The sequence below is a fragment of the Ochlerotatus camptorhynchus genome, unplaced genomic scaffold (assembly GCF_037179485.1).
Source record: "Ochlerotatus camptorhynchus isolate MF236.1 unplaced genomic scaffold, CSIRO-AGI_Acam_v1.1 ptg000268l, whole genome shotgun sequence".
Classification (NCBI taxonomy): Eukaryota; Metazoa; Arthropoda; class Insecta; order Diptera; family Culicidae; genus Ochlerotatus; species Ochlerotatus camptorhynchus.
The window spans coordinates 1521633-1545049 of NW_027040758.1; the positions used below are offsets into that span (position 1 = coordinate 1521633).

A 23417-nucleotide genomic window follows, 5' to 3' on the forward strand; every position below is an offset into this window, starting at 1 on the left:
GCTGTGCGTCGGTGCAATCCTTATCCCACCACGGAGTGGGAGGTCGTTTGCGAACGGAAACACCCGGAACGTGTTTTGTCTGTGCTTGAAGAGCGCAGTCAACGATAATTCGCGATAAAAAGGAGTACTCATCCAGCGGAGGGAGTATCTCAACCGAATCAGTACCACCGAGAACCGCAGACGCAAATTTTAGCCAGTCGATGTTTTTCGTGAGATCGTACGCGATATCAACCGAGTGGGTGGACGATGAACCATTGGTAATAGAAATTTTGATTGGCAAGTGGTCACTACCGTAGGGATCTTGAATTACTTTCCACGAGCAATCCAACGATAGTGAACTCGAACTGAGGGAAGCTCTGAGATTTCCAAGGCAATTTGAAGGGAATTGAATTTATTAATTGGGCAAAGGTTCGTGAAAGCCATAGTTAGTTCTTGCCGAAGGGATGGCGATAAACGTATACGACTGAAGATTGTGACGACGTGCGTGGATGTCCAAAAGATTAAGAAGCGTAGAACTGTCAATTTTTCTTTGCAGAAGATCGCCAACAAAGCATGTTTTTGCCACGTTGTTTTTCGCTTCCAGTAACTTCAGGTTTATTCGCAAACAACGGCTATCATCTCTTCTGCTCCTGCTGAGATGACGATGACGCGAACCAGATGAATTTTCCTTTATTTAATGTCGGTCTCTGATCCGCAATTTAGTGCCAATCACCGACGGACGGCAATCGAATGTGCAAGGAAGGCAGTTTCCACACCTGCGTAGGATATCGCACCCATTCAAACACAGATGGGCCGGGACCAACGGCTTTACTTCCCTTCCGAAGGAAGACGTGACCAGAGATTTTTATGCCTCAGAAAAATCCCACCGACCTCGGCTGGGTTTGAACCCAGACCCATTGGGGTGAGAAAGCAGTCACGTTTACCAATACACCACCGGTGCCGGCAGATGAATTTTCAATGCGATGAATTTCACTCTGGTAATAAGGATGAATACTCCAAGATAGGGCGCACAATTGAGCAATACAACGCTTCTAGGCAGTAGATGTCCTACTTTTTTGCAAAACGAAATAATAATCCTAGTTGCGATGAGGCTTTAGACACGTGATCCTTGAAGGTAAATATTGTATCCACCAGGATCCCCAAGTCCTTGACTGTCGACTCGCGTTGTAGATTCACGCCTCCCAAATCATGGCCAAAATGAAAGTGTGAGTGCTTGTGACCAAGCACAGCGACATTCGATTAATATGACACCATTCAGCAAAGGCTTCCAGTTGTTGTTGCAGAAAAAGCGCGTCTTGTGGTTGCTTAATCGTTTAGTAAAGCTTCAGGTCATCGACATACGAGAGTTTTAGGCATTTTAAGATGAAATTGACATCGTGCATATACAGCGACTTCTTTGGGGAACACCAGACCAAACCGGTCTGGACGGAGGGCGAAACGTGGTCTCCAATTTTGACGGACATACTTCAACCGGTTAGGTAGGATCGAAGCCAGGAAAGCAAGTTATTGTTCATTCCCAGTTTGCCGAATTTAGCTGCTGCGATTTGATGTATCATTTTATCAAAGTCTGTGTAAATTGCGCCTACTTGTTGACCATTTTCTATTTGGCAGATCACGAACGAAGTGAAGCAAGTAAAATTAATTGTCGAACGGTTAGGCATAAATCCGTGGCGCTCAACGCTGCTATTCCAGTTCGAAACAATCCGCTTGCAGTCTTTCTTGAAAACTAGGAAAACATACGTTCGGGAATACACCAGTAGCCAAAGATGGGTTGAATACTCTTTGCTAGGGCCGTAGCAAGTGTATCCGCGCAGCATTTAAGAACAAACGATGGAATGCCATCCGGACCACATCCCGTGGAGAATTTAAACATCATAGGAACCGTCGCTGAAGGCTAGTTGGTACTCGGCGAGAGGAGCATCAGGAAGTTCAAAGAAGCAGGTACAGCATTACTTGCTAGGGGCGCAGGCCTAGGAATTGAAGATTCGTCAGAGCGAGGATTGCCGTTACTAATAAGATAGGCAGCTTGGAGGACCCCATCGCCAGCACTAGGCTCAGGACCGGGACGAGTAGTGTTTCCGTTTCCCTGCCTTTTTTAGCTATCCGGGAATCGGGAAACTGCAGTTGGCTCTTCCCGGGGATTACCTGCAATCTTTAAATAATTATATTCAGTAACCAGATAGGTTAATCAGAATGTAGATGTTTTAATTTCTGTTGAACGATACATGAAGGATTCTGGCTTTTCTGTCAAAATACGATAAAATTGTAGTTTTTGTATCTTTATTGTAATTTAAAGTGTTTTTTGTACTTTATTACAGAGATTTTAGCCGCAGGCTAGTGCATCTCTTATAAAGTTTGCCTTATATATGCTATAATCTTTTTGTTGTTCTTCTCTAAGTTATCCATCAAATTTTTTTTTCATTAATTATTTAATTTTTTTTTAATTTTTTTTTGCATTTATAATTGTAATTATGTTACTGATAAAAAATATAACATTCTTTCTCGCCAGGCGTAAAATTATACAAATTATGTTTTACTCCAGAGAGACATTTATTTTACAACAGCGCCAACCGCATGACTGCCTTGCGCCATCGACCACAGTCCTGAATCAGAGTGCGCTCTTCGCCCTTCAGCTCCTCGTACTGCCGCTTCAGTTCATCTGCCTCATGCTCCAGCCGTAGTTCGCGGTCCCGCCTGTTGAGCCGTGACCGCCGGGATGCCTCGTTGTTCTTGTCCCGTTGCTCCCGATAGCGTAGGTCATCTTCGTTCAGGTGCTGGTATTCGGACCGGTCCCGTATAGTACTATCCTGCTTTGGAGGTCGACCACGACGCTTTTGGGCGTGCGGAGTCGATGACGTATCCGAGGCATTGTCTCCGCAGAGCGACGAGGCTGTCGACGAGGTTGCGTAGCGCGATTTCTTGGCATTAGTCGATGCAGTCAGCTCGTCAATGTTGTCGATCGTAATCATCGGCAGCTTGCGCTTGGCCGGGTTGAATAGATCGCTCAGTGTGGTGGCACAGATGGACCGTGATGGTGGAGCGGGTTCAGCTGGAGCCAGAATCTTGGGTTTCTCCTCGACCGGGGAGGTTGGCACGATATCATCGTAGTCCTGTGGATTGGAGGAAGTATCGAGGTTAGTTTGATTCTAAGGGATGTTTCTAAAGAGGCGGCAGACTTACGAAGTTCGAATCGATGTAGGTGAGAAGGTCGAATCTGGCATCTGCTTCGAGTTCGAACACTTGGTTCGTAATGTCTGGGGTGTTGAGGATGCCGTTTAGGTGTGGGGTGGCGATGGTATCGGCCTCGGTTGACGTGTTGAGTTTTAGCTTGGGCCATGGCGCCATTCTCTCGAAGAGCTGCCGTTTAACGCTTGGTGTTGTCTCTCTAGGTTTCAAAGGTTCCTTCACCGTATTACGTGTTGTTAGATTGTGACCTTGGGTGTCCCCATCAAGTGGTAGCTTAATCGTATAGTAGTTGTGTTCTAGTTGAGTTTGCGTTTTTAATTCTAGAGTATCATCTTTACTGGAGACATTCTGCAGTGCTTCTTGCGTCCAAGCAATTGTCTCCGATGCATCTTTTACTGGCTTCTCCAGCTCACTATCATCTTCATCATCGTTGTCAGCATCACTTTGGAGTATGGTAGCAATAGAAGGGTGTGTTTCAAACACGGTACCATTCGCGGCGACTGATAGTGGTGTTTCGTCGCAGGCAGTAGGTGATTGTTCCTGAAGTACCTTCAGGAAGCTGGGCGATAAGGAACTATCTCCGTCGTTGGTGTAATTGTTGACGGAGACAAGGTTGTTCGCTTTGTAGTAGTATGATTCCGAAAGTTGTTCGATTTCGTCGGACAGCGCGGTGCTGCCCTCAACCGCGTCGGTGTTGGGGGTGAATATGATTTTACTGAAATCGACACAAGTTTCAAATTCATCTGCTTCGCGGTATTCCGCAGCGCCCGAACTGCTGCCGGGGGACGCGACACCAGGACTCTGGTGTGGCGTCAAGTAGCTAATCTCGGGACTAAGCATTGTCTCCTCCGGGCAGGGTTCGAACTGCCATGAGGAGTTTAACGGTGCCGTAAAGAATGCTTCGTCCAAAGTTAGTGATGGTGGGGTCATCGGACTGGTCTTAAAATCGAATAGTTGTTCCTTCTTGCTACCGTACATGCTGCTGCTGTTGTTACTGTTACTGTGATCCTCTTCGTTCATCATGATGATGCTGCTGCTGCTGTTGATGTTGTTCTTACTAATAACATTGCTGGGGTTGTTGTCGGATGGTACAAACCCTCCGAAACTTCCATTCTCAAATCCGCAGACGTCTTCCGGTCTAGGTGTATTGAGTTGTTCACCTGTTGTATCGCTTATGTTGTTGATGCCATCCGGCCAGGCTTCTGGAGCGACCATGAACATACTGCAGGATGACCACCGGAGAGGCGGAGGAGACGGTGACATATTCTCTACCTTCAGCGTCGGTTTGCACCCAACCTCTCCGAACACACCACTGATCGTCGGGTGCGTTGAAGTAGTCTGTTGCGACCTGTACGGCTGCCGATTCCAGGTCGGACTCGTCCAGCTGCAGTTGTAGTTGCTGATCGGCTGGATTTCTGATTGTTCGAAGTTGTCTAGCTGCTGGTACTGGTGCTGCTGCTGTTGCTGCTGCTGCTGCTGCTGCTGCTGATACTGGTGATTGTTGTATGTCGTTGTAAACCTGGGGTTCTCGCCATGTGCGACATTCGCTTTCGTTTCCGGCTGTCTGTGCCATTTTGATACAGACTAGATGGGAGTAGAAAGGCCGAATTAGATCGGGGCTCAATAGTATTAATGGCCTAGGGGCTACTTACAATGTGTTCTCCGTTGAGTTTTATAGAAATTTTAAAAGCTTAAGCTTCACCAATCAATGAGCTGAGAGTTTTGGCCCCCCAACCTGAAAATAGAGATGAGAGAGAAACATGCTGGTTAGTTGGGTTTTAAAATATTTGTAACGGAATCTCGCTGAAGTCTAGATTTCATGACCTGGATTGACAAAGTGGATCCTATGGAATCAATAATAGAGGATGGGATTTATTCGATTGGTCCGTATAGGGTTGACGTTGTGATCCTCAATGATTTTGACGAAAAAAAAAAAAAACAGATAGGTATGCCAATCACTACTGAACGTATCGTCAACCGGGCTTCTGAGAATTGCTTTCTTGTTCATGTTCATTCCAAGAAATACCCCCAACAGTCAGTTGAAAGTCAATCCAAAGTTGCACTCACTGAAAACGTGTTCGCTGTCGCGCATGCGTGATGCCGCTCATTAAAAAAAAACGATCACGAGATGCCTAAACCGCAAGAGAAGTTTGCTGCGTCACTCTTATGGTTTGCTTTTTGCGAATCGCGAAAAGTTTCCGAAAAGTGCTTCGTCACTGTGAGTTGGCTTTATTTTACATTGCTTGCATGACACAGGAGGAGCCGACTTTCTGTTTTGTGAAAAGGGTGGAGCTTGTCGGTAATCGCGTTCAGTGATGGAGCTCATTAGGCTCGTTGTCTTGCACGTCATTATTTGCACATCGTAATTAAATTCTATTTTACAGACGTCAATGCGCACATCGGTACCATTTACTCGCTACACAATTGACCTATAATTAGATCAGCTAGATGTGATTTGTTTTCTCTGTAGGCCTATTTAATCGCGTCTATGATATATTTATTTTAGTGTGTAAAATTTATCAACTAACGAACAAAATGGTTGATTTTCTTTCAACGCATTTCATGGTTCGCTGTTCGAAGAAGCGTTCCACCAGTATCCAAGCATGTGATGGAAAAACCCGAGCCATCGCCCATCAGTGACTTCTCAGTATTGATTCGCCGCTTATCATAGCGCTAGTTGATAGTGGTGGTGGAGGAGTTTAGATTTAATACCATTCTTATCTGCAAATGCCAGCCTGATATACAGTTCTGAGAATGGAATAAATTTCTACCTTTGTCTTGTTTCCGTGCACCGTAAACGAGGTTACAGTTTGCACAATGACGTAGGCAGGGGCAGTGCATAGTGGGTGTTTTTCTTGCTGGCTTATTGCCTACTCGGAGAGGAATTAATTTGGAAAAGATGTAGATACCTACGAGTTACTGATAATGACCGAAAGGTATCGATCTTCAGTAAAGTTGTTCAGATGGTCAAGACCAATCCTAAGGTAAAGAGTTTAGTTCGGAGTTCACACATCAGGCAGCGCCAGTGTGATATTCATTTTGAATTGTTTGCCCTAACATTACTTCTTGACCGGATAGAAAGTTCCTGTCTTCGGAAAAGTTATTCAAATGGACAGGACCTATTTTATGGTAAAGAGTTCAGCTCAGCATTTACTCACTAGGCGGCGCTAGTGTGAAATTAACTTTTCATTGTTTACCCTAAACTAACATATGGACTAGATAGTAGATTTCCGCAGTGGCGTCGCCCTAACCTCAATCTACCTGTTCAACAACTCTCAAAACCTAAAAAAATTAAAAGGCATGACTTCCAATGGATACAAATCAGTGAAACTAGAAGGTCCTGTGCCTTTTGAAACTGATTTAAATGTAAGCATGACCCTAAATAACGTTTTCAAAGTCGTTGAACAGGTAAAAAGTGAGGTTACGCGACGCCACTGGATTTCCGTCTTCTACAAAGTTGTTCAAACCTGTTCAAACGAACAATACCTATCCTAAGGTGAAGAATTTATTTCGCTATTGTGGCATGCACTTTGAATTGTTTGACCAAACTTAACATCTTGACTTGATAGAAGACTTTGGCAAACTTTTTCAAAGAGTTTAGTTCAGAATTCACTCACCAGGAAGCGCTTGTGTGACATTCATTTTGAATTGTTTGTCCTTACCTAATATATGGGCTAAATAAAAGATTTCCGTCTTCGACAAATTTATTCAGATGAACAAGACTTCCTTCTATTTTGGTGTTTTATTACATCGCTGCTTGGACTTTACGCCGGTTTTCAAATATTCTAGATGTGCCTCCATAGTTGTTAATTGAGAACTTTTTAAGCCTGACCCATATTTGCATTAGTGTACTGTTTGGCAATTGCGTAAGTATAAGTGGGAGCGGGACATTTCGCCGAAGGTCATTCCACCGAATGGGTCATTTCGCCGAAGAGCAAACCTTTTTGTACGGTTATGAACTTTTCTCAAAGCTCAGTAAATTTTGAAATCAGTCTCGAAAAAAGATTAAGAAGGTTCGATTTTTTCAACCTAGCAAATTATTCAAATGTAATGCTTCTTTCTTTCGTGTTTCGGAAATGTTTAAACAATCAGTGTATTACTTTAAATGCGTTCCAAATTAAATTTAATTGTATATTGATTCATGATTCAAATTCGGCGAAACGTCCTTCGGCGAAATGACACAGCCCCATACTCTATATCCAAGGGAACTCAATAAATTTTGCAACCTGATCGGTAAGTGAACAAAGCCGCTTCCAGCATGACCTTACTTGGTGGAGTTTCACTTAAATTGGACAGATGGAACTTTTTCAAATAAACCTGCTAGCGGCGTCGGTGATGTAGTGGTAACCCAAGTAACAATTTGGGTTTTATGAAGGTTCTTTAGACCATTATTTAGACTTGTAGAATGCTATAAAACCTCGATAAAACTTGAAATGTTACTTGGGAAGCGTGATTGCATCTCACCCCAGTCGACGCCGCCGGGATTTTCTGATCGTCGTCGGCAGCATTGGTACTCAGTACGGAAATCAAAATCAAAGAAAAAAATAAACCTGCTATTGTACCATACTTACATATTTCTGACCGACCAGGAATCAATTTTGACAAACACCTTTTCAAAAATCGGATGGAGATCGCAGTAGGCTCTGCTCGAGAGTGATTGATTTTCGATTTGGCTGTCACGTTTTTGCTTCGGTGAGAATTTTCCCTTAGGGTCGTTGAATTTAAGTAAAAGTTTCCAATAATGTCGCATGTTACCACCATACCGTGTGTTCGGTAGCTGGTAAAGTCATATACGCGAAAGTGTGTTATAATGACCGGAAGAGCAGGATCCATTAAGTGCTAAGGAGGATGTGTATGAGCAACTACAATCGAAATCAGGCTTGTTACAGCTCATTCCGGTGAATCACGAAATGAGATGCAAAGCGTAGAGAAGAACCAAACTACGGAACCCATGGATTGGAGGGTCAAATTAGTATGGTGAGCTCTGTCCAAATACTTTTTTACAATACAAAAAATAGTAAACGGCACGTATTTAGCCAGGATTCAAAAGAACATTTTGAAACTGGAAGTGTGTGTGTGTGTATTATACTAATATCCAATTGATAGGGGTAATACATACATTGCAAGTGAAAGTAACTTCGGAATGGGCGTGACTCTACAGACAATCCGAAATGGGTTGCTAGATCTGCAATAGGGCTACCACCTTCTAACTCCCGGACTAAAGCTGTCTACAATGACCTTAAATGCGACATTGTAGAGAGAGTTCTTTCATAACAACACTTCCGGCCAGTGGGGGTAAGAGGGAATACACACATACATCCTCAAAAGCCGGACGGTCAACAACAAGGATTTTCGAACAGTATGATTAATTTTCGAAGTGTCAAATTTAAGTGAAAATTCACCAAATGCTACACAGCCTTAGATTGACGAGAATACGTAAATTCCGGTATGTTAATAATTGTGGAATAATAATCCAGAATGCATAACCGGGGTGTGCCCCCAAGTAGACGCCCATGTTCTGGCCCATGTATAAATGTATTTTGTTTTATAACAAGCTCTCATAAATCTCTGATTAATCGTACACTAGTGTGGTCCGCTGATCAACCCATCCTTAATGCGTTCAAAATGATAATCGAACGAGATTGGAAGCAAGGTTAACCAGTAGGGGTATATCATCATCATTCATTCGGCAGATGCGCTAAGTATCCCATTGAAATTTTGAAACTTAGCTTTGATTCCCATAGCCTTAAATTTAAAATTTTAATCTGAGTCGAATTCGCTAAATTCCACAGTCACTGTCGCCGAAAAACCCCAGAGGCATCCATTAGCTACTGCAATGTGCGAGAGGCGGTGGGGAGGGGGGATCGCTTCAAGGGCAGTAGCCCCAAGAGAAGGATGGATGCCACAGGACCCATAAAAAGCTGATCACGAAATTAAGCTGAATACGACAAAAACAGCCACGGTGGTGCGCAGTTTGCCAAATGACACAAATACCTTACTGGAACCGAGCCGAGTGAATGGAAATTTCCACCGACTTAAAACGACGCCGCTTCGAATCAGCAAATCCGCCATTTTTAAAAGCTCGCTTCCGTGGCAGAGAGTAAACGATCGTCGGGGAAATTTTGCCTACGTTTCGCATGATTCGAAGTATATGTGTGTATATTAGGGTGCCAATGAAATGTATGGGAAAAAGTTACCATCGAATTATTCAATCCGACCATATACAAAATGATCATTGCCTCGAAAAAAGACCATGTGCAAAATTTGGCCTCAATCGGACATGATTTGGGGTAGCGCTAAATCGTCAAAATTTAATTTTTTTCATCTTAAATTTCGGAAACGATTTTGTTTGCTGCCAAATAAATTTGATCAAACTATGGGAGATTCTCCAGATGTAATATGATTTTGCGTCACCCCAAATCATGTCCGATTGAGCTCAAATTTTGCATAGAAATGGGTCTTTTTTCGAAGCAATAAACATTTTGTGTGTGGTCGGTAGCAACTTTTTTTTTTCGTGGCACCCTAATATATACCTATACTGCCTATAATCCCATATCAGTCCCATTTCTGGACGATTGAATTTCTTCGATGGGACTGATATGCGATCACTTTGCTTAAAGGGGCAAACTGCCTTCATGTTGCTGTCACATTTTTCCCAAAGTCCATAATTTTATCACGCATTATGACAGTAGATTATCGATTGGTAGCTAACGTTGTTATCTTAAAATTGACAAAAATCCATATAGGACTGACATGCGATTATAGACAGTATATATATGCGTATTTTTTTTTCATCAGAGTCACTTATACACTGTTGGGTCATTTGTGACTTGGGGATGAGATTTGAACTCGTGACTATGGCGTGATTTATATGTGTAACACGTATATTTGTAGGTCCAATCATTTCCTATCAGCGCATTGGAAAAGTTGAGGATCACATTGACTGTTGCTAACCGTAAGCCATTGGCTGTGTGCGAATGGCTGTTGGTTTGGCGGCAGTGACATCACACTACCACCTTTACCGTACACAGGAATGGCGTTCGGACATTATCGATCACATTCGTTGAATTCAAAGATAAGCAATGCCTAGCGGACTATAAGTAGATACCAACTTGTTTGTCTTCTTTCGTCAATTGCGCACGGTATTTGTTGTTGTTATCAACATCCGGTCGTTGATCAGCGATAAATATAGCGCAATCCATCAGCCTAGTGTAACTGCAATGGCGTTGTTGTTCTGGTGAGGGTTTTCATTTTTTTTTTCAACAAAAGTATCTGACTGATGACATTTGAGTGGGTATCTAATTACACGATCGATGTGTTAGTAGATTACAGTCATATGACGAGTGCACGTGTATGTTCGTTTGAAATGGATGACTCATGGGGAAAGCGATTTTTTTCACTTGGCACTAATGCGTAGAAGACCTGTTTTTTTTTCTGAATTTAAATTTTAATTGCCAGCTAAAAAAATCCACAGCCCCGACTACGCGAATCATCATCACATTAGCATTTTTCGCGAATTATTCGAGAAGCTTCTTCGAACTCGAAAGGAGACAAAAGAGCTACCCATGATGGCTAACCTTGATGTGTTTGTGCGTGTCGCTTAATTCAAGCTATTCGCCACCAGACCAGGTGGAAGTTTCTCGAATGCGTCTTCCGATGTTATTTTGAACCGTCGCCAAAAATATCCCCTCACCAGACACCGGGCAAATGTTTTCAAATGGATTTAGTAGGTGGAAAAAAAGGCAACCATATGACCTTTTCTTCGGCGGGATTGAACTTGTTGGAACGTGTTCGAACGTGTTTGTTCGCATAGCTGTACCAGTGCCTACGCTGTTGATTACGTCATTGAGACTGCCGAATGTGGGCGTGAAATTTATTGATTTTCACATTAGATTTACACCTGAATTTTTCATCCCCAAACATAAATCACTAAATTAAATGTAAAAATAACCAGAAATTTTATACATACTCGAGCGAAATTATCTCCTTAGGATCTAACGCCTTCCAATCGTAGTTGGTCCCTATTCTCCAAGTCTTCCGTGGATCGCCCAGTTTGTCCAGAATAAACCACAACCAATCACTAGTTAAAACCTGCCTCCGTTTTGCGGTAAAATTCACCAACTATCAATTCGTTCAATTCGCTTTATTCACTCTTGAAAGCACTTCCTATCTCTCCACAGGATTCGAAAAAAATGCCACGCGCACGAAAAATGCGACCGCTTGTCTCAAACTTTCGAAAGTAAATGATCAAGGCAGTGCAGAAGTGTGAATGAAAACGAAGTTAAATCTAGTACTCCTCCCATTCAAAGCTTGCCTTTTGTTGTGCAACATCCATGGCCTCCGATTGGTTACGACAGCAGACGTCACAGTCGGCTGTGATTGGTTCGGCTTGAATCGGCTCGCTTGAAAGCGGTCACCATAGATTCGACTTTCTGGTCAGTGAAAATCCCAACACTGGCGCAAATTCTGGTACTACGTGAACTTAGTTGGATTTTAACTCGCTGATGATTGGAAATAGGTACTTACATTGAATTGACGACGCCGACGAGATACTGCTCACGATGCTGCAAAGGGTGACCCATCGTCATCGTACCAATAATAGTTCTCGTACCCACCATACAAATATTACGCTTTCCACCGACAGTACACATAAACTTCACCATCGACGACTTGGGCTTAAACTTTCGAATGTTCTTGGACTTGGTGATGGAACCGATAAAATTGTTCTTGGACTTGATGATGATGTTGCTCTTTTGGCTCACTGGCGCTTGCATGGTAATCACTGCCGGTGACTGCACTTTGAGTGTTTTTGTATAGATGATAGCGTTTATCACTTTGATCTCGCAAAACAGCTTTGGATAGATTTCACTTGTGTTTGTCACAATATCACTTTTACACAGTTTGAGTTTGAACAATGTACAGACTTTTCAAAATCTCTTAAGTCTATCACGAATTTGACCACGATTGGTCCACTACCAAACAATGTTATGTGTGCTAAGTTTTTCGTTCTTATATTTGAACTGATTAAACAATTACAATTTAATCGAAACTGTACGTTTTCAGTTAGACTATATAAGAGCTGCTGAGTTTTCTTCCATGCTTACTTTTTCTGTATCTTAGCTGCCTTGTTTCTCCCGATAGAATTTGTGCCCCGTTTGACAATATCGTTTTAAAACTTTGTCTAGACTTTAATTGATGCGCTTGTATCATAAATTCGGCTGGAAATGGTTGATTGGAAAACTTTGCAAAGATAGCAAATCGTAACACTTGTGACTGTCTTCGTTCGTAGTTTTAGGAAAAGTGATGCAATTCCATACGGAGTAGACTCATCTGATATCTCAGCTCAAAGACATGGGGATTTGTTTTTGTAGTTTTTGGTTCCACTACTCATATAACCTAACGTTGAGGTGGAGAGAAGAATTTCAAGCGTAGCTCGCACTCATGGACAATCCCATTTAACGGCTGTCGGAATGGGTGTGTTAAACATAGCTGCCTCTCGCTTACTCCTGTGTTATAAAACCTATAAACGGCTTTGTGTGCGTATTAAAAGATTAAAGCACTTCTGTCGAGCAGTTCAATGCAACGAGGGGTACTGGACCGATCGAAATGATGATTCGTAAAATGTGTTACCTGTTATTGCCAGTTCACATAAATCTGAGCATTCATTGATTTTTCAGAAACAAGAACAAGACACAATCGCAGCTGTCATACATGTCAAACACTGACAAAAAACCATATTATTAAATTAATTTTAAAAATTAAATAATTAATAATTAAAAATTTTGGAGCCTTCAAATTTTATAAAATCCAAATCTAAATAAATTCTTCTGAGACACGTTCTGGCACAGGTTCGGGCATATTTGACACTAATATGTAATCACAACTGGATCAATTATATCTGATTCTTAAACCTCATTTTCTGACCTTTCAAGAGAGGTTCTGTGGATATGATAGAATTCGGTTGGTCCCGAATATCAAGCATTTTACCATGAAATATATTTCGGAAGTTTGTGAGTAACAATTATTGTCCGTTTAAGGACAAAATGAACTTGTAATGTCTGGGTAATGATGGGTATTAGGTTTTAAAGTTACTTCGGATGTTAGTACGAGGTATAACACCGATGTTATCGCTTGCACGCTCTGATAACGACTGAGCTGAGTTAGTAGTAGTAAAATTTACGTTTATTTTCTGTTTTTTTATGTTTCAACATTTGGTTTAACATTTCAATTGATTAGCCTTTGGCTCTTCATCTTTGTTATAGTTAATTGGTTATTCTAATGTGATGATTGCGTTTAGAGCAATTCTCTACAGATTGACGAATTTTTTATTTTTTTTTTAATTAGTCGGCTCCGATTTTGATGAAAATTTGCACAGTTGTTCTTTTTTAGTAAAGATGCCAATTTGTGTTATCAGTTCTTCAAATTGAATCACGACTAATTTTCTAACAGGGCCTGTGTAAAAATAGTACTAATGAGTTAAAAAATTTATATTGCTGATTAATTTGGTGTCTTGAGCAAAGTTGTAGATATTATTTTGGCAATAATGTTAAAAATATACACTGTAAAAAAATTCGTTTGTTTCAATGAAAAAAAAAATATATTTCTTATTAAAAAAATTAATTTCTCAAAAAGTACATTTTTGAAAATTTTCGTTTTAAGCCTCATTGAAGCTCATAATATTTGCTACAAACTGGCAAAGTTTGGTGATGGTAAACTCAAAAAAAAAAAACAAAAAAGTTATGATTTTTTGAAAATTTCACGATTTTTACATTTACATTAAAAACACATGTTTTTCAACCGTGTATATTTTTTTCAAGAATTGCATTTTAATTTTGCACAACTTTCTCGAAGACACCAATGCAATCAAGCAAGCCGTTTTTGCAATATAGATATGTTTATTTCATTAGTGTTTTTCTACACAGGCCCTATTGAAAAGTTAGGATTCATTACATCTGATACCATGAAAAGGTATCGTTACTAACAAAACTAAAAAATACATTTGATGAATATTGAGCTAGAACTAAATAAAAGTGAAATGATGCTCAAACTAGCGATTAATTTTCTTTTTTATTCATTGTCTTCAATTTTGCATAGTTGTATCAGTGGTCTTAACGGTAATAAGTCAAATACTCAACACTGTAGTAGTGAACACCAAAAACATCTGTCTGTACCTAATGTAGAAATTATACCTATCGATCTGATACTTAAATGAGTTTGAATGGTGAAAACAAGCATTTGATCACAAAGATTGCTTTTTACCACATACATCTTAAAAAGTTATCATAGGAAATAAGTGTAACACCATTTGGTTAAAAGGTAAGCATAACCTTCAGTTGTATTTCAATGAAATCATTTTTAAAGATTATTATTTTTAATTTTTTTAATACAGGAAGCAACATGAGTGAACGAGCATGTTTTATCAGGTGCATTCGGCCGTTCGAGGAAGTCAAGTGCTCGAAAGAGCTGAGGAATATTTCGAATATTACCATCCAGAAATTAAAATCGATTGGATATTCTGAAGCATCCATATTGAATACTGATTTTCGCATTTGCACGTCCTGTCGTCTTCGTGTTGATAAACAAGCTCTTTTCATCTCAAACGAGGAACAGCATGTTGCCGGAAGCTCAAAGATGCCAACTACAGTGATAGTACCTGTCGTACCGAGCTGTGAAAGCCTTACAACTGTACCATCAATGACATCAGTTACTTCAGTTCAATCGTACCAAGAATTTACTCAACCAGTCAACATCGAGATATTCAACCGAGGCATTGCAGGAATCCAGGTATCACCGATAGACGTGGGAAAACTCAACTACAACGACTACCCCGAAAAGAAGCACCGTGAAATCAATGAAGGTATTAGAAAGAATCTTTTCAACTTCGAGCCTGAGGCTGACGAAGTGAATGAACTCAAAGAAGTTTTAGAAAACATGAAGGAAAAGTTTTCCAATGCATCCACTGCAAGAAGTGAAAAATTATTAATTTTATCGTTATTGCCTTATTCATGGTCAACACAAAAAGTTATGGATCAATTTAAAGCTAGTAGATATATTGCAACAGAGGCTAAGTTGATAAAGGAAGGTCATTCGTCAAAAACCGCAAAATATGGCACAGCCTTAAGTGATGAAACAAAATTGGCAGTCATACATTTTTTTGAAGATGATGATATAAGCCGGGCAATGCCTGGTCAAAAAGATTATGTGTCTGTGCAGAAAGAAGGAAAACGACAAGCCATTCAAAAAAGATTACTAATGATGACTTTGAGAGAAGCTTATAAACGATTCAATGAAATTCACTGCAATGTAAAAATTGGATTCTCTTCATTTGCAAAACTCCGCCCTAAGCAATGTAAACTTTTAACCAGCTCTGGAACCCACAATGTTTGTGTGTGCACAACGCATGAAAACATCAGTCTAATTTTACACAGTTTGAAAAAACTTAACCATTTAAATGATGTAAAAACGTTCACTGACAGCCTACTTTGAGAAAACAAGACAACATATTGCTATCTACGGTGTTGTGAAGATTGTCCAGACTCTTCCGCATTAGAAAACATTTTATTAAAACAATTAGAGGAAAAATGCATTGATCAGCTTTTATTTGAACAGTGGGTTATCACGGATAGATGTGATTTAGAAATTATTGTAAAGCCTGCAGACGAGTTTGTTTCATTTTTCTGCTTGAAATTGACAAGTTTGATACCACATGATTTCATAAAAACACAGCAATCTAATTTTTTGAAAACTACACGAAATAATTTGCAAGAAGGTGAATTTTTAGTTACTTGCGATTTTTCCGAAAACTACAGCTTTGTGTTACAGGATGAAGTTCAGTCTCATCACTGGAATGTCCAACAAGCTACCATTCATCCATTTGTTATATATTTTAGAGAAAATATGCAAGTTAAACATTTAAGTTTTATTATAATTTCTGAAGAGTTAAGGCATGACTCAGTGGCTGTTAACTTATTTATTTCTAAAATGATAAGTTTTTTACGCATTAACCAAAGTAAAAATATCAACAAGATTTATTTTATGTCCGATGGAGCCGCGTCACAGTACAAGAACCGGAAAAATTTTGCTAGCCTTTGTAAATTTAAATCAAAGTATGGAATTGAAGCCGAATGGCATTTCTTTGCAACATCACATGGGAAAGGTCCTTGTGACGCTATTGGAGGTACAATAAAACGTATGGCTACTAGAGCAAGTTTGGCCAAAGAACGTGAACATCCAATAAAAATGCAAGAGAGCTTTATAATTGGGCAAATAATCGAAAAGAAGAAGAATTAACAAAATTATCATTTAGTTTTGCCACAACAGAGGAATACGAATGTATGGCTTCACACCTCAACGAGCAATATAATAATGCAAAAATAATTCAAGGAACTCAAAAGTTTCATTCTTTCATTCCTGTATCAGAAAATAAAATTAAAGCCAAACGATACTCAAACTGTAATGATAATGATGCCGATGTATTTAAGAAGTGATGTAAATAAAAATAGAAAGTAAGTGTATTACAATGAAAATAAATTATGTATCATTTGTCCATAAGGTTTTCGAATAAAAGAAAAGTAAAAAAGAGCAGATAAATGTATTTTGTGGATTTAAGTTGAGATTTTAAAATAAAAAAGTAGTCGGGATTCGCTATTACAAATTGTAATAGCGAACCCCGACTACTTTTCCGATAGGGCCTGTGTAGAAAAGCGCTTATAAAATAAACATTTTAATACATTGCAAAAACGGCTTGCTCGATTGCTATGGTGTCTTCGAAAAAGTTGTGCAAAATTAAAATGCAATTCTTGAAAAAATATACACGGTTAAAAAAAATGTGTTTTTAATGAAAACTTCATTCGTGAAATATTCAAAAAACCAAAAAACCATGTACTTTTTGAGAAATTAACTTTTTTAATAATAAATATAATTTTTTCATTGATACAAACGAAATTTTTTACAGTGTATATTTTATACACAATTGCCAAAATAATATCTACAACTTTGCTCAAGACCCCAAATCAATCGAACAAAGCGTTTCGGCAATATATATTTTTAAACTCATTAGTACTATTTTACACAGGCCCTTTTCAAAAAGTAGTCGTAATTCAATATGAAAAACTGAGAGCACAAAATGGCGCCTTTACTAAAAAGGAACAACTGTGCAAAGTTTCAGCGTAATTGGAAATGATCGGTCAGGATCGATTTGCGAACCTTCGTGGAATGCCTCTTTAGCGCTAATTTACAGAATACCCTTTATGGGATTGTTTTGGTTTGAATTAAAAAATTTGATAACCTACCTACTTGAGCACAGGAACCTGCCTAACTACTTAAACTAGCTTGTCAAATCACGAATGATCTGGTGGTTTGATCGCAGACAGGCGACTCTGACTGTTAAGGATCACTCTGAGGATCTTGTTTTGGATCCTCTGAAGCTTTAAGTGGTGCCACTTAGCACAACTCTCCTAGATTGGCATACCATACTCAATAGCCGGCAGAATGATTTGCTTGTGGACAGCAAGCTTGTTTTTGAGGGACAGGGTGGACTTCCTGTTTATCAGAGGGTAGAGTGACCTGATCAAAATGTTACACTTGGTGGATGTCTTGTCCACATGGGATCGGAATAGCAATTTGCTATCGAGAGTGAGACCAAGGTAGGCTACTTCACTCGACCATTCAATGGGAGTGCTATCAAGATGGATCTTGACGTTAGCAGGCGGAACAAGCCGAGGTGAATTCGAGTGTGGAAACAAAATGGTTTGTGTTTTAGCTGCATTGATACAAATCTTCCAGCTCTTGTAGTTTACTCACCAGAGCACGGATCACTCGACCCTTATGGATAATGGAGGTGTCGTCTGCGAACATTGACAGGATACCACCACCCGGCAGGGGAGGAACGTCTGACGTGAAGATGTTGAATATGATAGGCCCAAGCAGGCTACCCTGAGGGACCCCTGCATCAACGTTGAACGTATCAGAGGGGACATTGTTCACATTGGAATGATCTGCCCGACAAGTAGTTTTTGGTGATCTTCACGAGGTAGATCGGAAAGGTGTATCGATGCAGCTTGTACACTAGGCCATCATGCCAGACATTGTCGAACGCCTTCTCGACGTCCAACAATGCCATGGCAGATGTATTGGAAACGGACTTGTTCCGCTTGATGATGTTAGTAACCCGTGCGAGTTGGTGGATGGTAGAGTGGCCTTTCCTAAACCCGAATTGCTCTTTGAGAAATATGTTATTATCATTTGAAAACACCAGCAGACGGCTGAGTATCAACTTTTCGAATAGCTTCGAGATGGAGGACAAGAGGCTAATGGGGCGAAAGTTTTTGGCACTGGTAGGATCTTTGCCCGGCTTGTGTATTTGAATTACTTTGGCTAACTTCCAGCATGCAGGGAAGTAGCCAAGCTCCAAACATTTGTTGAAGATAATTGTAAGATGGGTGAAAAAGTCAATACTCAACTTTTTCAACTAGAGGTTGACTACACCATCCATACCCGCAGCCTTCATGTTTTTAGTTCTTCTAATAGCTGCTATCACCTCATCAGCCGATATTCTACTATCATCATGCACTACTACGGGAGTGTCAGCGACTCTAGACATTGCCCCCAGTACGGCAGGCCCATGGGGGCTCACCATGGTTTGGCCAAGATTATGTGAAATCACAAAATGTTGGCCAAGAGCATTGGCCTTTTCAAGCGGGGTTATGAGTAGGGATGGGTCTAAGTTATGATCAACAGAGGAAAGCGGAGGGATCGCTCTCGACTTATTTTTCAAAATTTTGGTCATCTTCCAAAATGGTTTTGCATAATCTGGGAGAGAGCGATTCTTGTTGGCAAAATCGTTATTTCTGAGTTCCACCATCCTGGCCTGGATAATTTTGGTTAGTCTTTTGACATTGGTCTTCAAGTGGGGCAGCCCAGAACGCTGGACTGCCTACGAATGGTGTTACAGAGCCTGATAAGTTCTTTGGTTGGGCTGTCAAGGTTCAGAGTATGACTCATCTGTCTGGATGCTGGTACGTGTTGCTCCCTGGCACGGGATATCGCCTCTTCGATGGTTTGCAGACACTGATCAACTTCTTCGAACGACTCCGGTAGGACGTCGTAATCGATTGCTGTATCCACACAGCGCTGGTACTGCTGCCAGTTGACACGATGGTAATTTCGCCGGGAAACTTGAAACCTATTGGCCGAGGAACCTACACAGCAAAAAAATAATTTTGATATCACGTCAAAGTGGATGCACTACAATCATGTCGAAAATATGGTGTAATATTACTTGCTAAAAAGGACAAAATTATCATTATTACAATGCATGAACTGACATTACGCTGCTTTTACTGCATTTGTTTATTTATGTGGTCATAAAAATTACATGAAATTTTCGACATGATTGTAGTGCATCCACTTTGATGTGATATCAAAATTAATTTTTTGCTGTGTACTTCGGCCACCACCGGATAGTGGTCCGAGCTCAGTTCCTCATAGGCGATAGGTTGAGAGATGTTATCGCCAATGGTGCTGATGAAGATGTCGATGGTGGCATGAGCTCCGGATCGACTCAACCGGGTGGGAGTGTCCGGACATAGGATGTTGTAGTGGGCTTCCTGCAGATCGTTAAATAATATTGTGCCGTTCTGGTTTCGCCGACTATTGCCCCAGGCTTGATGCTTGGCGTTCAGGTCGCCAGCGAAGACGAAATTTTGCCGCCGTCGTGTTAGCTTGATGATGTCTCTTCGGAGGTCTGCGGCCGAGCCGTCCCACAGTGGTCTAAAAGTGCCAAAACGTGCGTTTTTTAGTTTATGTGAAAACGGTCCATTTAAGCCATATAGTGTCTTCGGAGAAATTTGTGCACTAAAAAAGCCCCTTCTTTTGAGCATAGCCATTTCATGATTAATCCACCTAGCAGGGAGATGAAAAATTTACTTTTTTTGTTTGTCGATATAGCAAAATGGCGTCTTCAGCAAAGTTTTAGACAATATTAAAACAAACAATCCCGTCAATTGTGTTACTGTTGTTCTTTTTTTATGAACATTAAAAACAACATTACTACCTCAAATGATTACTACCTATATCTTAGTATAGTTATATTTCATCAACCATTTCATACAACATCAAAGAAAAAAATTATTCATCGCTACCCATTTCGTCGTCACGTTCAGAATTGTCGCTTACTTCTGTTTCACCATGGGTTCATGCATCGGTAGATGGAACTAGAAGAGTTTGAGCATCTTCGGACAAAAGCAGTTTTGCTTGTTTTGGAAGGGGTCTTATTGTAGAAATTAACGGGTCAGATGATTCAAACAGACGGTTCAGAAGGTCAACGTTTGTTACTGTTCGGGAGATTTTTCGTGTATGGCCCATGCGAAAGCGCCTGATGTCTTTATTCCTTGACTCTTGGGCCTCCTCGGATAACTGCCCAATTGGCACAAGAAAAGATTGTATGATCGTCGAGCCATGGATAAGTATTTTATGCACCGTTACAGGCAAATAAAACCACGGGTATTCTTCCACGAGCATCAGTGCCGTTTGCAGACAGTATTCATCAAATTTAGTGCTTTCGATTTGGCATCCGGATGCCAATGCCTGCAATATTGACTTGCAACGATATAGCAGTATTGGATTCAGTCCCGTTATTTCCGCAGATTTCTCCCATTCTCGAAAAAAACGCCGAGCGGTATTACCGTCATTTGATGTTCCAGAACCTCCAGACCTCGGCTTATCAATATGTAAACCCATTTCCACGCGGAACTTCTGTTGAATAAGTTTTTTTCGTTCTCTCATTGTATCACCGTCCGGTCCTTTGGCCTGCCACTTTTTAATGTCCATGCGATAAGCCAGGTGTATAAAATACTCAAAAAAACGTATCCATGCATGAAGCGTGGACAGCCCGAACTGAAATACTTCTTCGTTTTCCCTACGCTCCTTTACCTGAGCTATATTATTCATCTGCGATGGAACAGCACCGCAAATGTAGCATCTCTGTGATGACTTCGTCAATGTAACTGCATTACATACCTTCCCGTCCACCATTGTCATCAGCATTTCATATCTATAGTGCAAAAAATTCTAACAGAACAAGATCTTAATACTAAATATAAAATCATACCTTATTACGATTGTTCGTCCATTACGTGAGATTGTTGTTGGATTCAGTTCTGAAATTTGCTGTTCCACGTAAGCTTTTTCCAGTAACGAAATCTCTGCCGTTTCAGCAACGAATTGTATACGGAGAGGCCGGCAATATCTAGTTGAAGAGGGTCGTGGGTTTTGAAATAAAAATTTTCCTCTGGTATCTGCCTTAATAGGCACGATGGATGTAATGAAGACGTGTGAATCAGAAAAGGACCCATCATCACCTATAACAGTAGTGGTATTTACTCAAAAATAGAGGCTTATCATAAAGTTCTGGCATAAGTAGAAAGGGGATACACCAGAATAGATCAAAATATTGGTCGTGGTGGTATTATGCCTCCAACACAGAAAAAAAAACCTCACCTGTAAATTTTTGCTTGAATTCATTATGCGATGAGCTGCCGTCGAATCCCCACTTGATTGTAAACACAACGTTGAGAAGCTCTTCATCACGGAAGTTTGGTAGTGTTTCGGAAACCGCTTCAAAAATTCTAGTGGATGTGTGGTCAACCAGTTCTTGCAGTTTAATTTCGGCAACAGTTTCAGTCACGGTTATTGCATCAGGGTAGCAGTTTTTTTTCGCCGTCAGAATTGTATGATATGCTGGATATATGTTCGCATTCCTCACCTTAGCTTCTTTTTGAAGTTTTGTGTACTGCGACTTTGTTAGGTTAGTATCCAGCATCATCGCCAAAGCCTCTTCTGGTGTATATTGTACAATATTGAGTTTGGGGGATGTTTTAAAACTCGACAGTACTTGTTCTGCTCGCGAAGGAGTTGCCTGAATAACGTCTCTGATGAGTGCAGCTTCGTCTTTTCTTCCGGATTCTCGAAGCTTCATCTGCGCAGCAAAGCAAAGCTCATCTGCTTCATGTTCGGCCCGCAATTCGGCCGTTTTTTGCCGTTTCACACTGTCTGTGCTTTTATCAAAAGGCAATACTTTTCGGCCAGGTCGTTGAGAATTGGAAGAATATGGAAGCTTAACACGTATAGCTTGAGGCAGTTGTACCGGATTATCAAAGTATGCCTTATTATAGCCAAACACATTCTTAGCTGTGCGATTATGTTTGACCCACAGCTTTTGGAAGTAGTGACAGATGCTCTTGACATATGCCTCTACTTCTGAAACGACATCTGGCATGATGTTCATATCTATTTTATGAAGAGCCATAACCTCGGAGGCTACGCAGCCCCATTTTGTATGTTGGTTCCCTGCGGTTTTCCTCCAAAGATTAAACAACTCAGGTTTGTCAATAGTTTCTAAATATTTGAAATAAAACACATATTTGTGCTTCGTCACTTTTTAAATAGTGATCTAAACAAATTGCACTTACCTGAACCAACCAAAAAAGATATTTTAGATACAACCGCTCACGTTCAAAAGCAACAGACACCGGGACTCAAATAGTGGGAGGAACAAGGACCAATGTTCGTTCAGTTAACCGAATAATACAACAAACACCGAGAATCACATTCCGGGAAGAACAAGGACCACTGTTCGTTCAATCAATCGGTCACTACTACCGACACTGTGAATCACCTGCCGGGGGGAACAGAGACCAATCGTAGTTCAGTCATTTTTTTATCACTACAATAGACACTGGGACTCACCTGCCACGAGAAGCAAGAACCACTGTTCATTCAGTCAACCAATCACTACAATAGACACTACGAATCACCTTCTTGTGTTGTCAACCGGTCACTACAATTTAGAATTTGGAATCAAAAGTTTTATCACACGCTGGTTTGCAACGCCTACTCTTTTTTTGCATGCCTACTTCGATTTAACCGAATTCGAATTTTCTTCCTTCAACACCAACAGTAAGTGACGTATGAAGTAGCTGCTCTATGTACAAATGCAATAAAACGATTATCTGAACACGGGTTACTATAGTTTGGTAATAAGCAGATCGGCAGAGAATACTAAAGAAGACTTATGATTTGGTATGCATTGGGCTGCATTTTATATGTACTTTCAAATGTAATCAACCTGGTTTGCCCAATTTTGCCCAACTTCGAGCTATTGGCCTTGGAAATAGTGCTAATTTTGGATCAAAACCTTGAATATCTCAAAAAATATTGAAGATAGGGACTTG

General features: G+C 40.5%; 1 protein-coding gene across 3 annotated transcripts in view; it reads right to left on the reverse strand.

Annotated features, from left to right (window-relative positions):
* Positions 1 to 2410: 2410 nt before the first annotated feature.
* The window catches only part of LOC135705514 (uncharacterized), an 83895-nt gene continuing 62888 nt past the window's right edge, over positions 2411 to 23417 (reverse strand). Inside the window, exons 1-4 of one of the 3 annotated variants that reach the window (XM_065227285.1) lie at positions 11713 to 12041; positions 4839 to 4921; positions 3181 to 4770; positions 2411 to 3110 (exon numbers count right to left, since the gene is read on the reverse strand). In XM_065227285.1, coding sequence (XP_065083357.1) covers positions 2556 to 3110; positions 3181 to 4449 — 1824 coding nt within the window. In that variant the 5' untranslated portion in view covers positions 4450 to 4770; positions 4839 to 4921; positions 11713 to 12041 and the 3' untranslated portion in view covers positions 2411 to 2555. Of the gene's footprint in view, positions 3111 to 3180; positions 4771 to 4838; positions 4922 to 11155; positions 11416 to 11712; positions 12042 to 23417 lie in introns of those variants that run through there. The other 2 variants (XM_065227284.1, XM_065227287.1) reach the window with 2 other exon arrangements.